This window comes from Hyperolius riggenbachi, chromosome 3 (assembly GCF_040937935.1).
Source record: "Hyperolius riggenbachi isolate aHypRig1 chromosome 3, aHypRig1.pri, whole genome shotgun sequence".
Lineage (NCBI taxonomy): Eukaryota > Metazoa > Chordata > Amphibia > Anura > Hyperoliidae > Hyperolius > Hyperolius riggenbachi.
Genome location: NC_090648.1, coordinates 501,043,651 through 501,058,633, shown reverse-complemented (window position 1 = coordinate 501,058,633; position 14,983 = coordinate 501,043,651). Strand labels below are relative to the sequence as shown.

At 43.9% G+C, this 14,983-nt stretch overlaps 1 protein-coding gene across 2 annotated transcripts in view; it reads left to right on the top strand.

Annotated features, from left to right (window-relative positions):
* LOC137564437 (PWWP domain-containing protein 2A-like) overlaps nucleotides 1-14,983 on the top strand; it is a 66,556-nt gene that overhangs the window by 39,252 nt on the left and 12,321 nt on the right. Inside the window, exon 2 of one of the 2 annotated variants that reach the window (XM_068278318.1) lies at nucleotides 7,565-9,280. In XM_068278318.1, coding sequence (XP_068134419.1) covers nucleotides 7,565-9,263 — 1,699 coding nt within the window. In that variant the 3' untranslated portion in view covers nucleotides 9,264-9,280. Of the gene's footprint in view, nucleotides 1-7,564; nucleotides 10,065-14,983 lie in introns of those variants that run through there. The other variant, XM_068278317.1, reaches the window with a different exon arrangement.

Sequence of the window (14,983 nt, the reverse complement as noted above, 5' to 3'; positions counted from 1 at the left end):
GCCGATCGCGGCTCGCAGGCTAAATGTAAACACAAGCGGAAATAATCCGCTTTGTTTACATTTGTACAACGCTGCTAACAGTAGCAGCGTTGTACCAGATCAGCGATCCCCGGCCAATCAGCGGCCGGGGATCGCTGTCACATGACAGGCAGGAGCCTGTTAGAGGCTGCACAGGACAGATCCGTTCCTGTGCAGCCTTGGATCTCCGGGGGAAGGGAGGGAGGAGAGAGGGGGAATCCTGCGGTGGAGGGGGGCTTTGAGGTGCCCGCCCCCCTGCCAGCCACACGCAGGCAGGAGCGATCAGACCCCCCCAGCACATCATCCCCCTAGTGGGGAAAAAAGGGGGCGATCTGGTCGCTCTGCCTGGTGTTTGATCTGTGCTGGGGGCTGCACAGCCCACCCAGCACAGATCAGCTAAAACAGTGCTGGTCCTTAAGGGGGGGGTAAAGGCTGGGTCATCAAGTGGTTAAAAGGGAAAAAATTCCTTCCCGACTCCAGATGGCAGTCAGATAAATCCCTGGATAAACTGTTCCGGGAATGGCCTAATAACTATAGAAGTAAATGCCCTTCAATGGAATGCCTTCTTGCTCATCAGTGTAATACAGTGCTAACCTTGACACTCCAGCTGTGGTGGAACTACAAGTCCCATGAGGCATTGCAATACTCTGACAGCTCTAAGCATAATTCAGAGAGGCAGAGGCATGATGGGTTTTGCAGTTTTGTCACAGTTGGAATGCCAAGGTTAGCCATCACTGGTGTAATATAACTCCAGTTTGATGTCAGAGGCTCCTGTTGTTTGATGGAGGCTGTCTACGAGAAAAAAGGGCACCGCCATAAGCTGCAATGAAAGTTACGGCTACAGTGGCGCTCAGAGGGTAATTTGGGCACCTGCAAAAGACGGAGCTCAAATTACGTGTGTGTGTGTATGTGTGGGGGGGGGGGGATTGGGGACAGTGAAATTCAACTGCCAGGAATAGCTTGCAGCCGAATTGCTTCTCCTCCGAGTCCACGTCGGCCTGGAGGGGGAATAGTAATCTACGCGGCGGGGAAATTTGCAATAGCAGGGCGAACCATTTTTCTGCGTCACCCGTTTTTACATGTAAGCAACGGACTATGCTTTCCGTGGAATTGAGTACATGGGGTCCAGAAGTGTTATTTAACTTTGGGGGAGGGAGCAGAAGCTGCAGCACAGGAGGGGAAGCGGAAGCTGCAGGGGGAGGTGGAACAGTTTCATGCAATTATGCAAGTATAGAGTCCCTGAGTTACATCGACTTTTACTTACAAACAAGGACTGGCTTGGTGGGCGAAGAGCAGCCTGTGTGCTACTGCTGCCAATAGGATCTCCAGTGATCAGGTAAGGAAGCGGAGTGTGGACATGCCCTCCCGTGCAGCGGCAAGGGAGCGTTCATGCTGTGCTCAGGAAGTACTCTGTATACCTGGATCGACTATATTAATTGGAGCACAGAAGGAAGCAGAGGAAACCTATAAGGAGGCACAGGAAGCACAGAGTCATGAAAAGGGGGGGGGGGGGGGGGGGAGAGGCGCAGGTCATTGGGACGACCAGTCATAGATAAATGCACCTTTTCCAACTTACAGGTAGTCCCCGACTTACGAATGACCCGTTGATATGAACGGCATGGATTCTGTGGGAACAAGCCCAATTTTTTTTTTCAAATTGGACTTTTTAAAAAATTTTTTTTAGAAAATTGATTTTAAAAAATTCCAAGAAAAAAATGCTTCCAGGGGGACACTGGAGGCACAAGGGGGGGGGGGGGGGGGGCACAGAGGAGGTAAAGGGGACAGAGATGGCACAGTGTTCCAACTTAAGAACAGATTCAGGTTCAGAACGAACCTACAGTCCCTATCTCATTCGTTAACCACGGACTACCCGTATATATACAAATTGAGGTTTGTATGTGGGGGCGGATTAGATTTACTTATGTAGGGCTACTTCCAGACCCTAGCAATCACAGCTATCAGATGTCCTCCAGGGTGCCATTGTAACCCCCCCCCCCCCGATCATCCCTGGCCACAGGTGTAGTCGCAAGCCACTGCACAGGCTTTTACACACGTCTACCAATCCTGCCGCTGCGGCCGGTAGAGTTCTGCACTTGCGCAGTTCACAAATACTTAAGGGAGTCATCAAGCTAACTAACCTACCCCCTCTCCCCCATTTACTTACCTGGGGCTTCCTCCAGCCCCTTGCCGTTGACATGTCCCACCCCACACGGTGCCTTGCCAGGCCATCCTCTACTGTGCCTGCATGCCGCTGTCAATCAAGTCCACATTGTCTGGACTGTACTGCGCAGGCACTGAACCAAGCCTGTGCAGTACAGTCCGGACAATGTGGGCTTCATTGACAGCGGCGCTCACGCAGGTGCAGTAGAGGATGACCTCGAGGTCGCCCTCTGCAGCAGTGGGGATCCCGGGCCGGCGGCTGAGAGCGGAGCTGTGGCGTGCGACATGTCAGCTGCAAGGGGCTGGAGGAAGCCCCAGATAAGTAGATCTAGTGGGTAGGTTAATTAGGTTGATGACTCCTTTAAACCATAAGCGCAGAACGCTCCCGACTGCGGTAGCACAATCAATAGAGGCTCTGCATGTGCAATGGAACGACCACAACTGTGGTTGGGGGTCGTCTCGAGAACAGCGGCACCCTGGAGGGCAGCAGAACTACAACGGAGGACCTGATGGGCTGCTAGGGGCTGTAAGAAGCTGCAGGTAAGTAAATCAAATCTTTTTCCCTTCTCTGCCTCGGGTATCCTTTCACCCTTTGGGGACTGCCTGCCTAACCCCACTTAGGGCAAGGCCATTTTACATGCGGGGGAGGGTCGCGTTTGAGGAGGGTCAGGCAGCCGGATCCCCACTATAGATAGCTGGGCATGGTGTCCCCTCATTGTATTGACAGGTTTCCCCCGCAAAGCCAGCAGCCTTTACTCCCCTCCGCTCTGGCAGGCATCCCCGCTCGCACTACCGTTAAGTTCCGGGTCGCAGCTTGATGATGTCATTAAGCCGGGACCTGACACTTAAGGCAGAGCGAGCATGCCTGCCGGAGCGGAGGGAAGCGACAATCGCCGGGGGAGTGTCAGGGAGGTGAGTTGATCCTCTTCTTCCCCTTCTACCGAATCAGCTCTAACAGTGATCACTACAATCTGCCGGCGATCATAGTGATCAGGAGCCAATCGCCATGGCTCCTGATCACTGAGTGGTGATGTCAGCTGTCATATGACAGCTTAATCTCCCCTCTCAGGTGTGCACGGTCGCGTCGAGAGCAGAAGCAGCAAGTGGCGTAAATCCTACGACATATCAGAGTTGGACAGCCACAAGTGCAGCGTAGGATTTACTACGCTCAGTCCCCAAAAAGTTAAAGGACAACTGAAGTAAAAGGGATATGGACTCTGCCATATTTATTTCCTTGTAAGCAATACCAGTTGCCTGGCTGTCCCGCTGATCCTCTGTCTCTAATAGTATTAGCCACAAACCCTGAACAAGCAGCAGATCAGGTGTTTCTGACATTTGTCAAATCTGACTGGATTAGCCAACTGCTTGTTTTTGGTGTTATTTAGAAACCGCTGCAGCCAAACAGATCAGCAGGGCTGCCAGGCAACCGGTATTGTTTAGAATGAAATAAATATGGCAGCCTTCTTATTTTTCTCACTTCAGTTGTCATTTAAGAACAAACCAACAACCCCTATATGGTTTGTAACCCAGGGAATGCCTGAACAGCTGTAGTCCATTGCCTCTCATTGCCTGTTTTCAGTCAGTTAGCCGGTGCGGCTGTACAGTGCTTAGTGCTCATGAAATAGCCTGCTGGGTGCAAGGTTTTCATATTGTTACTACACTATTTGCTCAGCGCTCTTTAGCACCATATTAATCCTAGTATGTTTACCTATCGCCGTCCGCACCTGCTGAGCCTGACCAGCGAAACTTGTGTTCACAGCAGGCCTTTTGTTTGATTGCTCTCAGTTTTATTGATTCCATTGAGTCTATTGGGGCCTGTGTGTATTTAAAATCATTCTGTCTTGAATTTGATAAAGTCTGCACCTGTCACACTTTAGCCAACCCATCATACAGTTAGGCGTCAGAGTTGCTGTTCACAGTGACCGAGCCTCTTTCTTCCGGATGGACATCTCAAAACCAGTAAAAGTTTGCATATTAGAGAAACTGTAGTGAAAATAAAACCATTTATAAAATCGGTTATTTTATTTTTATTTTATTTTTTACAATTTTCATATATAGATTATTTAGTCAGTGTTTGCCCATTGTAAAATCTTTCCCCTCCCTGATTTACATTCTGAAATTTCTCACCGGTGGTGACCTCTTTAGTTCTGCCAGGTGATCTGTCCAGAATGTTCATTACTGAGAGTTCCCTGCACAGAGGGAGATATTGCTTGCTTTGCAGTTGGAAACAACCATTATTTCCCACAATGCAATGAGGTTCACAGCCAGCAAACTGGCAGGACCGTGGTCATGGCCTCACACCTGTGGGAGGGGTTTTACCACAATATCAGCCTGTGGCTAATCTTTTAGAGCAGAGAGAAAGTTTTGAGTTTATTTATATAGCGCCGACATATTACGCAGCTCTGTACAGAGTATTTTGTCACTAACTGTCCCTCAGAGGGGCTCACAATCTAGTCCATACCATAGTCATATATATGTATCTTGTAGTGCATGTATGGTCTAGGGCCAATTTTTTTGGGGGAAGCCAATTAACTTATCTGTATGTTTTTGGGATGTGGGAGGAAACAGGAGTGCCCGGAGGAAACCCACGCAGACACGGGGAGAACATACAGATGTTGACCTGGCTGGGATTCGAACTGGGGACCCAGCGCTTGCAAGGCGAGAGTGCTAACCACTATGCCACCGTGTTGCCCCCAGTTTCACTGTGGCTAGTCCATGTATTTAGACGTTGACGGTATACTTTGCATGTGAGAAGTTTAACAAAACTAAAAAGAAATCTAGTTTTTCATGTGTGAGAAAGTGAAATGTTGACTTTAACGTGATACTGAAGTGAAATTTAATGAAAAAAAAAAAGGCTCTGGATCATAATAGAGCAGGGCTGCCCAATAGATCGATCGCTGCCGGCTGGCCACGTCTTGCCAAATTCTGCAGCCGCGGCTGTCAGATTTTGCTGCCATAGCTGCATCAGTGAAGAGAGGCATGGCTGAAGGGGAGGCGTGGCTGAAGGGGAGAGGAGCAAATGAGGAGACAGCATCTCCTCCCCTCCAGGCTGCCTGTAACTCGACTTGCAGAGAGTCTCTTCCTCCCCCCCTTCCCTTCTCCTACCCTCTGGCTGTGATAAGTGCACAGCGGTGGCCAAATAGCTTCAGAAGGATTCTGATGCTGATTGCTGTGTTTGAAATGGGGGGAGACTGCCTAACTATGCTGAGATGGGGGAGGGGGGATTCAAGACACTGTAGGAGAAGGATTCTGCAGTTATCTGCTATGGGGGCAGAAGAGTTTTGTGACTGCCTAACTATGCTGGGATATATGGGGGGGGGGGGTCGAGGTGCTGTGGGTGGGGGTGGTGGTAGAACTTCTGGGCTGGGCAATTTTTTTAAAGTAGCTCACGAACCAAAAAAGGGTGGGCACCTTCCCTGTTCCCTCTAGGCCCCTTAGTTCCAGCCCTGTCACTCCCATTGTGTATGTATTCGACCAACTGGTTAAATACACCTACAGAAGCCCCGGAAGGGTTTGAGAGCATTCGTATCTCCAGGTGCTCTTGAAGACGGGTGGCTCTGTAGTGCGCATGTGCAACAGCACACTTATGCATGATCGCGCATGCACAGTACGGAGCCACACGTCTTTGGAAGCACTCGGGAGACTCGGATGCTCCTAAAGCTTTCTGAGCTGGCAAATTACAACAGTGGGCATAGGGGGGACAAAGACACCAAGAGAGGACCAGGAAGGCTCTATAGGAACTAGAGCAGGGGTGTCCAACTCATACAAAGTGTGCCAAAATTGGTCATTGGGACAAAGTTGTGGGCCAACCTCAATGTCTAGTGGCTAATTCCATCCCTTATAAAATTCTCTGATGTAAAATCACCCCCCCCCCCCTCATATACACCTTGTTGGTGTCTAATGCCTCCTATCTATACTGTTCCATTGTTCCTAGTGGTCCTGTTCCTCCCCTATCCAGTTCCCTGCTGTTGAGTGCCCCCCTTCCCTCCCCTGTACAGTTTCCTGGTGTCTAGTGGTCCCCCCCTCAAATCCCTAAACAGTTCCCTGTAGTGTAGTAGTAGCAGTAGGGTATTGTACCGTGTTAGCCATCAGTAAAAGCAAGACGTTTTAAATCAGGATGATACCATTTATTGGCTAACTACAAATGAATAAGAATAAACAAGCTTTCGGCCTTGCAGCCTTCGTCAGGTTTATATCCTGTTAGTTTGCAAGCTGGTGGTACAGACAGCTTATATACATGCAACATCAAAAGGGAAAACAGATATTTTTTTCAAGCATAAATACATCATTAAGATGCCTTAATACAAACAGACCATCTAAATGGGAAGGTCTGGTCTGTGAGCAATAAAGTAAACAAGGATCCTTATCTTACCCCATTTAGATGGTCGGTTTGTATTAAGGCATCTTAATGATGTATTTATGCTTGAAAAAAATATCTGTTTTTCCTTTTGATGTTGCATGTATATAAGCTGTCTGTACCACCAGCTTGCAAACTAACAGGATATAAACCTGACGAAGGCTGCAAGGCCGAAAGCTTGTTTATTCTTATTCATTTGTAGTTAGCCAATAAATGGTATCATCCTGATTTAAAACTTCTTGCTGTAGTGTAGTATTTACCTCCTCACACTCCTAAATAGTCCATGATATCTAGTGACCCTCCTCCCCTACACTGTCCCCTGGTGTCTAGTTTTCCCCCTCCCTCCCCCATATGGCTTCCCTGGGGATTATGGTCTTTACCTCCAATATAGCTTCCCTGGTGGTCAAGAGTGGGCCAAACATAATGCAAAGTAAAGAAATCCAACGAGTCAGAGTTTGACTTCTATGATCTAGAGCAGACATGGGCAAACTTGGCCCTCCAACTGTTAAGGAACTACAAGTCCCACAATGCATTTGCCTTACGGAGTCATGACTGTGGCTGTCAGACTCCTGCAATGCATTGTGGGACTTGTGGTTCCATAACAGCTGGATGGCCGAGTTTGCCCATGCCTGATCTAGAGTCTATAGCGTGTGACTTTTTCTTTTAATCTGCTACAGATTTGCTTTAAGGGCCTGTTTTCACTAGCACAGAAACCGGGCCGAATCCGCAGTTTCCCCACAGACAAATTGCTCGGGGAAACTCTGCCATAGGAAATAGTGGAGCCACCGGCCAAATAGCTTGCCCTAGCGATTCAGCCGACATTGCCATCAGTTTCCGTGCGGGAGGCAGCGAATCCCATAGCTGTGCATGGCACGGCTTCTGGGAAGTGCCACCGCGCATCTCGCAGCCGCACGCAGTGGCTAGTGGAAACGGGCCCTAAATGTAGTTTTCAACAAAAAAATTTGTAAGGAAGCTTGATTTGAAAACCTCTTTTCCTAATGCTGTGACTTTTTTGTTTTCCTTTTTAAGGTTTGGACCTCATGGAATCCCTGTAACACTTCATCCTAAACGAGAATACAAAAACAAACCGGAGGAATCTATCCAGCTACAAAGCACATCATTCCAGGAAGACACAAGTAACGAGATAAAAAATGAGAATGGAACCGCTCCGGCAGATGCTCCTCCCGATGCTCCTCCCGTCCAATCCAGCGAGCCCTGTGGAGTTCATAACCTGTGGTCTTCAAAACCCCCTCCTCTCTTTCATGAAGGAGCTCCTTATCCCCCTCCTTTGTTTATCAGGGACACTTATAACCAGTCAATACCTCAACCGCCTCCACGTAAAATCAAGAGACTCAAAAAGAAAATATACAGGGAAGAACCCACTTCGATAATGAACGCTATCAAACTACGGCCCAGACAGGTGTTATGCGACAAGTGTAAAAATGTTGTAACAGATAAAAGGGAGGTCAGGAAGACTGGTACCGACTCTTTTAAGCTAGAGGAAGGAAAACGGAGGAGGCACGATAGTGTAACTACTGTGAATAAAAAACTGAAAACCGATCACAAAGTAAACGGAAAAAGTCAGAGTGAAAGTCAAAAACGGAATCCGGTGCCCAAGGTTGCGAATCTTGGCCATGGCCGAGGAAAAGTGGTCAAAGTGGCTCCCCAAACGAACGCACCGAAAGGCCAGCTACATACTAAAAAGGTCCTCCAGAGCAAAAATATGGATCATGCTAAGGCTCGGGAAGTATTAAAAATGGCCAAAGAAAAGGCACAGAAAAAGCAAAAGGAAACGTCATCTGCGAAAAATTCCCACAACAAAGTCCACTTTACACGACGCCTTCAGAACACAAGCTCAGGGACCCTTCCACCAAGATTACGTATAAAACCTCAAAGGTACCGCAATGAGGAGAATGACTCTTCGCTCAAGATCGGACTTGACAGTTTGCGAAGCAGCAACAAGATCGGTATCAAGCCTCAGACTCGCCACACTGCCACCCGTTCAGCAGGTGAGGCCCCCTCAGAAATAAAGAGCCCCTCAAATGGCCCACAAGAGGCCAGCGGTGAGATTGAGAACACGAGTGTCTGTGTCCCGTCTGGCGAGCAGGATGAGCAGCAATCGCTGAGCAAGCCAGACGGCAAAAGCAATATCACAGTTTACATGACCTTAAATCAAAAGAAAGCAGACTCTTCCACTGCATCGGTGTGTAGTAGCGCCGATAGTACAGATGATTTGAAATCCACCCACTCCGAGTGTAGTTCTACTGAAAACTTTGATTTCCCCCCAGGCAGCATGCATGCACCTTCTTCTGCATCTTCCTCCTCTTCCAAAGAAGAGAAAAAGTTGAGCAATTCCTTGAAAATAAAGGTGTTTTCCAAAAATGTTTCTAAATGTATGACCCTCGATGGCAGGACCATATGTGTCGGGGACATTGTATGGGCCAAGATCTATGGCTTCCCATGGTGGCCCGCCCGCGTACTTGCCATAACTGTCAGTCGGAAAGATAACGGGCTACTCGTGCGGCAGGAGGCCCGCATATCATGGTTTGGGTCCCCAACCACCTCCTTTCTCGGTTTGTCACAGCTGTCCCCCTTTTTAGAAAACTTCCAGTCCCGATTTAACAAGAAGAGAAAAGGTCTTTACCGCAAGGCCATCACAGAGGCAGCCAAGGCTGCCAAGCAGCTCACTCCAGAAGTTCGGGCCCTACTGACACAGTTTGAAACGTGATCCTTGCCACATATAAGGTAGGCAAGTTTAGAAAGTGTTGTTTTTTTTTTTTTTTTTCCACAGCTTAGACTTTTTTTTTTCCCCAACGTGATCTTGGCTGGAGTGAGACTTTTTGTTTTCTTTTTTTTGTTTTGTTTTTTGTTTAAAAGTCAGCAGAGCTTCATTTGTGGTAGCCCATATTCATGAAATACCGAGAGGAACAAAATTGTAGTATTTATGCAAAGACAGATCTTCACAGGCTTAAAATGGCACCGACTTTGTATATTAATTAGCCATGGCCTAGCCCTGTTAAGGCGCGGACCTGCCAGCTCTTCAGATTTTTTTTTTTGTAATAGCTGTTAAGCATCCATCAAGAACACCTGTGATTAGTGGACTAGTGTTATCAAGCATCATGTACATAACTTCATTTTTAAGCGTAGCAGGTATTTTTTATTTTCTATTCCTTTTCAATGTATTATTGGGATGGAGGCTTAGATCAATTGAAATCATTAAATGTGGCGAGCTCGATACGGTCACATTTTGAACAGTAATTGCTAAAAGGGGGGGGAAAGAAAAAAGGAAAAAAAAATAGATCTTCCAATTTTTTGCCCTGCTCATTTTTAGGATATGTTCTGGTAAAGACATGTTGTGATTTGTTAAATGTCTCATTGTTACATTTTTCGGATGTATCTATCAAATGCCTATCCCCCCCATATGTTTTTCATTCGGGTATCTGTTTGCAGGTCAGAACATATGAAACCAATGTAATTGTGTATTGCTCTGAAATGTACAAAAATTGTAAATAAAAGCCACTAAATCTGAGTTTTTGTTTGTGTGTTTCTGAGACAACTGGCAGAGCAAGTGCTCCTTAGATGCTGTACATAAAGAGAAGAACTACGCTCTGTAACATATAACAGAAAAGGAAATAAGTGGAAGGCTATTTTGTGTGTGACATACAGCTGTATTTTACATCTGCAGAACAGTGATAAAATGTTGCTTTTCAGTTAGAAATCACTCATTACATCTTAATTATATACATGGGTTTTTATCGTGGTTTTATGTGCCAGTGATCACATGTAATGGTTAATGGGTTATTCACTATGCTCTTTTTAAAGTAGAGCTGAACTCTTGCACAGCACACAATGAAAAGTTGTTTTTTTTTTATTCTGCATAAAGTTGCTGAAGAAATTCACTTCTGTGTTTTAAGCCCAATCTACACGATACGATTCTTTATACGATTCTATTTACGATCCGAATAAATCCGACATGTCCGATCAGGATTCGATTTGCCATTGCAAAACAATGGCGAATCGAATCCTGATCGGACATGTCGGATTTAATCAGATCGTAAATAGAATCGTCATCGAATCGTATAAAGAATCGTATCGTGTAGATGGGGCTTTAGTGCAGATAAACCTATCTAATTTAGTTCTTATCAGCTGTGAATAGACTTCAGGAGTCCTGCCCATACAGTAAAGACTGCCGCTTAACCCTTTCAGTGCCTTCTGCAAATGTGAAATATGAGTAAAACTTTAGGTTTTGTTTTTTTTTATTAGGATTTCTATGATTTGTAATGACAAAGGTTATCATTCTGCAGCTTAACTTTTAGAGCAGAGAGGACACTTGGAATTTTAGCGTCTCTTTAACTATAGATGTGGTGGAGGTTTTTTGTTTTTCAGGTTTTTTTTTTTTATATGTGAACGCTCTATTTTGGGCTATTGGTGATGGAATAGTTGTCTCTGCAGTAGACCGTTAAGAGGTCTTGAACTTTTTAGATTACGTTCTGCAAGTTATAAATATATTGGTAATACAATGGGAAAATTGTCATTTTGATATTGACCTAATCATCAGAGGACCAGTGGGCTTAAAAGAAAATATTACTGGATTCCATACATTTATGGTTATTTAGTGCTCTAAGTAAACAAAAAAAAAATTCTTCACTTTGAAAACATTATACAAATCTTTAAAAATGTCCACTAAAATGGGTAATGCTTGTGGTGCACCAGTACAAATAAAAATACATGTAGGTGATATTTTTCTTCTATGTATTTTTGTCATTTTTCTCCCCTTTTTCATAATCTGCACTTAAAATAATTTTATTCAACAGCAAGCATGTTTTTTGTTTTTTTTTATGGGTTGTATTTATATGAAACATTTGCTTAATCACCAATATTGCATACTTCATTCATTCATGTTTTTCACTCTTATGAGATTTTACTAGATTAGTTGTCCTAAAGTATTTTTCACATCACACTTCTCTAGCTGTTGTACACATTACTAGAAGCCTACATTTTTGATAGAGGCATTCAGTTAAAGTGGATCCGAGATGAACTTTCACTCCTTGCATAATTGTGTTCCTTTCATATAGTTTATAGGGCATTCCTCAAGCCAAATACTTTTTTGTCTGTTTTAATACTCTAATTCCCTATAAACTAAATAAGCCACTCCCACAGGTTTTCAGAGAGCCAAGGCACTTTCAGACAGTAGCAAGGGCTCATGGGAGCTCAGTCTGGGCAGGAGGAGGGGGAGGTAATACCGGGTACTAGCCAGAGATTGCAGAGGGGAGGAGGAGGATTAGGTTTTTTGCTCAAGATGTAGATAAGCCTGCCTCTGTGTAATGTTTACAAACAACATGGCTGCTGTCATTGTATCACAGGAAGAAATAGTATTATTCTATCAAAGCTGTTTGCAGCCAGATTTGCTGTGTAAACTATCTAAACTTTAGATAAGATATGTAGACAAGTTACTTGTTATAGTTAGTTTTTCATCTCGGATACGCTTTAAGGACACTTTTGCTTTTTTTAACTTTATTTATAAAATATAATATAAAAACAAAGCAACGAAATGTCGTATTGTATAATGTGATCTAAGAGCAGTGCTTATAGCGCTGTACCAACCCCTTTACAGACAAATATTTATATATTTTTATATGTAACTGCAGCAATTGGTTAATGGTTGCTATTGGTGATGGGCAAAGAAATCCAACATGCAAAGTTTCACTCAGCAGGGATATAAATTGAGGCAATCAAAGATGATTACCTAGTTGCAAGCTTGTAACAGCAGCTGCTGGGTTGGTAGGCTAAATTTCAGTATCTCCCTGAGTAAATGGACTTTTTGAATAAAATAAAATAAATTCTAAACCAAAACTATTCCAAAAGTACAAAGGAAAATAATAGATCTGGAGCAAAAGTTGGCAAGTCCACATTTGCTGTAGTTTTTTTTGCAGCTCTTTACATAAATTCCCCCCAATATTAATTGATGTTGCCACTGGTATAAAGCTGTAATACATCTCAAACTGCAAGTATGACCCTGATTTTTTTTTTTTTTTCAAATAAATTATCAGCCACAGAATTCCACTATTTTAATTCACTATTATTTACTTGAAGTTCAAGCGCCTTTGTTTTCATGTATTCTTTCCTGCAAACAGAAAATGCAATTTAAGTTTTCGTATTGATACATTTTATTTGCTTTAATCTGTTCTGAAATTTTATTTTAACATTCATCTCAGTGGTCCATTACATGTTGAGTATTTTATCAATCTGACATCACTTTTCCCCCCACTTCATAAAAAAATGGTATTTTTACTTTAGCTCTTTGCAATTTCAAAAACTAGGGCATCTTCTGCATCATTTAAAAAGAGCACATCTCTGAGTTGCATAAATAAGGATTTGGCCTCAACTTTAAACTTAAAGGAATACTATTGATACCCAAGTGTTCTAAAATGACAGTGTGCAAATAATGTCTAAGTAGCTGTGTAAACATTTTCCTACTTTTCATGTTAAATATCAGAGGCAAAAGCTGTAATTTATTGAGGGTAGGATTTAGCTATATTGGGACAAATCAGTTGCAGAAAGGGGGTCTGCTTCAATGCACAGCCAGAGTTGCATATCAGACTACAGAAAGCAAATATCAAACCTATCAAATTCTGAAAGCAAAAACAGTATGAAAAGCTGTGACAATTAGTTACATTTCCTCTGCTCTCTTCAGACACTTAGTCAGAAACACAGGAGCTGCAGCTCTTCTCTGTCACACACAGAGCTACACATAGAGTTAACTGATCAAGTGTCAGGGGAATTTCCCCTCTCCTCATGGCTCAGGTCAGTTTTGGCTTCAGTAAAGTTTGTATTTTGATAACAGTAAACAAAGAAGTTGCTAGTAAAATGTATACACCAGTACTTAGCAGCACTTCCCAAACAATTCCTGTGTCAATTGAAAAAAATATGTGAATCGACAGTATTCCTTTAACCCAGTCATAATGTTAGTTGTACTTTACTCTTCCATACATACAAAACCATCATAAAAATATTTAAAAAGCTGGCATGAAAGAAATTTGAAGTACCTTGCCAAAATTATTCAGAACTGCTTAAAGTGAACCAGAGATGAAGCATCCTTATGTATTTTACTATATATATCAGTGGGAACATTAGAGAAAATGCCTACCCTGCTCTCTGCTTCATCCTTCACTGCTCAGCCTGCTTGTTAGCAGCCCTGATAAAATCCCCGGCTGAGCATTCAGTCTGGCTTTGCTCAGGAATCATTTATAGCTGAGTCTGTCTTCTCTGATGTCTTTTCAAGCCCAAGCCTGCCCCCTTGTGGCTCTGCTCAGGAATCATTATAGCTGAGTCATTATAGCAAAGCCAGACTGAATGCTCAGTCAGGGATTTTATCAGGGCTGATAACAAGCAGGTTGAGCAGTGAAGGATGAAGCAGAGAGCAGGATAGGTGTTTTCTCTAAAGTTCCCACTGATATATATGGTAAAATACATGAGGGTGCGTCGTCTCTGGTTCACTTTTTAAAGAGCTGTCAGCCATACTGTCTCAGAAAAAAACCCACATATATAAGTAAAAAATACTTGCTCTACGTGCATAACCTATGTATTGCACAGTCCACGGTTTGATTTTAGTGATTTTTCAATAGTAAAAAAGATAAAATCCTTCTTAGGTTTCCCCATTTTAACTGTCTATTTTGCAGCCAATCCTGATGTAATTTCCTCCCTTACACTCCTCTGCCTGATTGTGTATGCATTGCCTGCCCACCTCCCAGTCATCAGGCACTCCAACCCAGCCCTGCAATAGAAAGTGCATTGTCTCAGCATGAGGAATATTGGCCAATCAGAGAGGAACAGAGGTGTGGGAGGGGAAAACAGGAGGGAAAGAGGCTTCAGCCAATCAGGCTGCATTAGTTAAGTCTGAGAAGAAAGTAAAGAAGCAAAAAAAGACAACCCAGCATGCCCTGCAACTTCCTTTGTGTGGCAATGTACTAAATAAGAGTCAGGTAAACTGGGCAATGATCATTTATCAACAAAAGTAAGGCCTCTTGCACACTACATACGATTCAGATTTGCAATTTTTGACCCACATGCAACTCCGATTTTTAATCTATTCAGATTTTTATTTGGTCCCACGTGTTGCTTTTTTGGCGTTCTTGTGTTGATGGCATCCAGGGAAAATCGAAATCGCAAATCGGGTTTGTGATTTGCAGTGTGCAAGAGGCCTAATAGTTATTTTTAACTTTAGCTTTTCCTGGTTAGTATCCTTATAACTTGTTTACCAGATAAAAATAAAGATTTGATTTTTTTTTATTTTATGCCCGACCGTAGATATGGCTCGAACCTCCGATTGTAGGTTTGTGAACTTCCGCAAAAGTTCGCACCGCAATAGACTTCAATGGGCAGGCGAACTTTCAAAACTACAAACACTAATTCTAGCCACAAAAGTGACGGAAAAGATGTTTCAAGGGG